At 53.1% G+C, this 2,067-nt stretch overlaps 1 protein-coding gene across 1 annotated transcript in view; it reads right to left on the bottom strand.

Moving 5' to 3' along the window:
* The window catches only part of VOLCADRAFT_108746 (uncharacterized protein), a gene marked incomplete at its 5' end in the record, with an annotated part of 1,130 nt that extends 812 nt beyond the window's left edge, over window positions 1-318 (bottom strand). Inside the window, one exon of the mRNA XM_002959730.1 lies at window positions 8-318. Coding sequence (XP_002959776.1) covers window positions 8-318 — 311 coding nt within the window. The remainder of the gene's footprint in view (window positions 1-7) is intronic.
* Between the last annotated feature and the right edge of the window lie 1,749 nt (window positions 319-2,067).

Below are 2,067 nucleotides of genomic sequence, written 5' to 3'. Positions count from 1 at the left end.
CACGGACCGCTTCCCCCGGGTCTTTGCGCAAATCTCCCTAAACTTTGCACAATCCTCGGGCGTCTGGAGAGCCGCGCTCAGCATTCGGTGGGCGAGCTCTTGAACCGCTTCCGGAGCCTCGCAAGGCTGAAGATGGAGCGGCTGGAGGTCGGCTTCCGGAAAGCATTCCCGCAAAAGTTCCAGGCATTCGTTGTATCGATTGACGTATGTCAGATGCTGCGGGGTCTCAAGCTGAGCCTGAAGGGCGCTTTGCACTTGTATGATATGGTAGTAGATGCCTTGACGCTTCATCCGGTAAGCGATGTAAAACTTTCCCATTCCTATGGTTAAATGAATTCAGCTGCAGAAACCTGTAAAAAGTACAGGGACAAATTTCCCTTAATCGAAGCTTCCGTGGGGCTTAAGAATGCTTGGAGCAACGTGAAACGTCAAATCTACAGAGCGAAGCACCGGAAGGATGTTTTCATGCAGGACTAAGCTCGCAAATGTTTTAATCCGTGTTGGCTTGCCCACCTAAAAGGTGGGCAAGAACTAACATATTGGATGAAATGGACGAGCATGCTCGGACTGAGACACAATTACTCTTTGCGCAATCCGGCAAGGGCGTCGTAAATCGACGCGCTGTGATCCTGGCCTTGGTGCGGTATTATTGCATATTTGTGAAAAAATGGTAAAACGCAATGCGCAGATGCCCGGAAGATGTGCAGCTTGAAAAGGTGGCCGAGCATAAGGCGGATACAAAAGTTCCTATGACGCAAATCGACCAGACATATGTGATGTGTCACCCTAAATACGGGGAAAGTGAACCACCAGTATTGAATAAATACCCTAAGTAAGTAGAAATATTGAACTTTGTATTCGAGAATTGCGAGAGATACAGAAGTACGGAGGGCCCGATGCCAACCCCGGATATCACACCAGGACGAGACAGTCCGGGTTTGGCCATTCCAGCACAGAATGCAGAGTCAGACAACAGATACCAACTAAGCTTTATTAAGACAGGTTACAGAAAATAGACGACTAGAAAGACTAGAGAAAGTCGAGGTCCAAATCGCTTGACGAGTGATGTTAGATTGCCTTTATCTTTGGTCTTGCCTACAATAGGACGCCGTCTCTTATATATGAGAAGACAACAACAACGGCGACGCGAAGATCGACATTGCGGGCCGACGGCATCCATGCAAGTAAGTGAAGCGCGCGGGCACCGCGCGGGTGGTTGGGTTGGTTCGGCCTTGAGTAGAGGCACCTGAACAGCGGGTTCTGTTGCTTGTCGGTGGGCGGGGTGAATTCTAGTTGGGTTCGCGGGGTCCGTAGGTCAGTAGGAAAGGTGGTTTTATCTCGGCCTCCCGCAGTTGGCGAGGCATTAGCTGGGAGTCCGTTTTGCCGGGAGTAGCTCTTGGTTGACAAGTTGTTGCGAGGGGCTTGGTCGGCGCCCTTTGTCTTGAGTTCGCCTGATTTACCCTGGTATCCTCGCGAGTCGCCAGATAGCCCGGTGCAGGATACTTACCAACATAACAGCTACCCTACGTGCGAAGGCGTAAGGAACAACGAGCAAAACAGGCATACAGGATGGCGTCAAGAAATCTGCAAGCAAACGAAAGTTGAAGTCAAGACGCGTGGACGGACCCGGAGTCTTCAGACGTGCGGACGGGCACAGCTACTTAGGAAGCCCGCCGCGGCGGCACGCCGAATTGAAGGTGTTGATTTAGGAGCATAGACAGCGGCCGCGGAAGGCGGTGCGCTTGTAGAAAAGCCGCTGCGGCGGTCCGCTAAGTGCGGCACAAATGCATGACACGCGGCTGCGGAAGGCAGTGTGCTTAGGAAGCCCGCCGCGGCGGCACGCCAAATTGAAGGCGTTGATTTAGGAGCATTTAGACAGCGGCCGCGGAAGGCGGTGTGCTTGTAGAAAAGCTGCTGCGGCGGTCCGCTAAGTGCGGCTCAAATGCATGACACGCGGCTGCGGAAGGCAGTGCGCTTAGGAAGCCCGCCGCGGCGGCACGCCGAATTGAAGGCGTTGATTTAGGAGCATTTAGACAGCGGCCGCGGAAGGCGGTGCGCTTGTAGAAA

This window comes from Volvox carteri (genome assembly GCF_000143455.1).
Source record: "Volvox carteri f. nagariensis unplaced genomic scaffold VOLCAscaffold_645, whole genome shotgun sequence".
Lineage (NCBI taxonomy): Eukaryota > Viridiplantae > Chlorophyta > Chlorophyceae > Chlamydomonadales > Volvocaceae > Volvox > Volvox carteri.
This window is presented reverse-complemented; position numbering and strand designations above follow the sequence as displayed.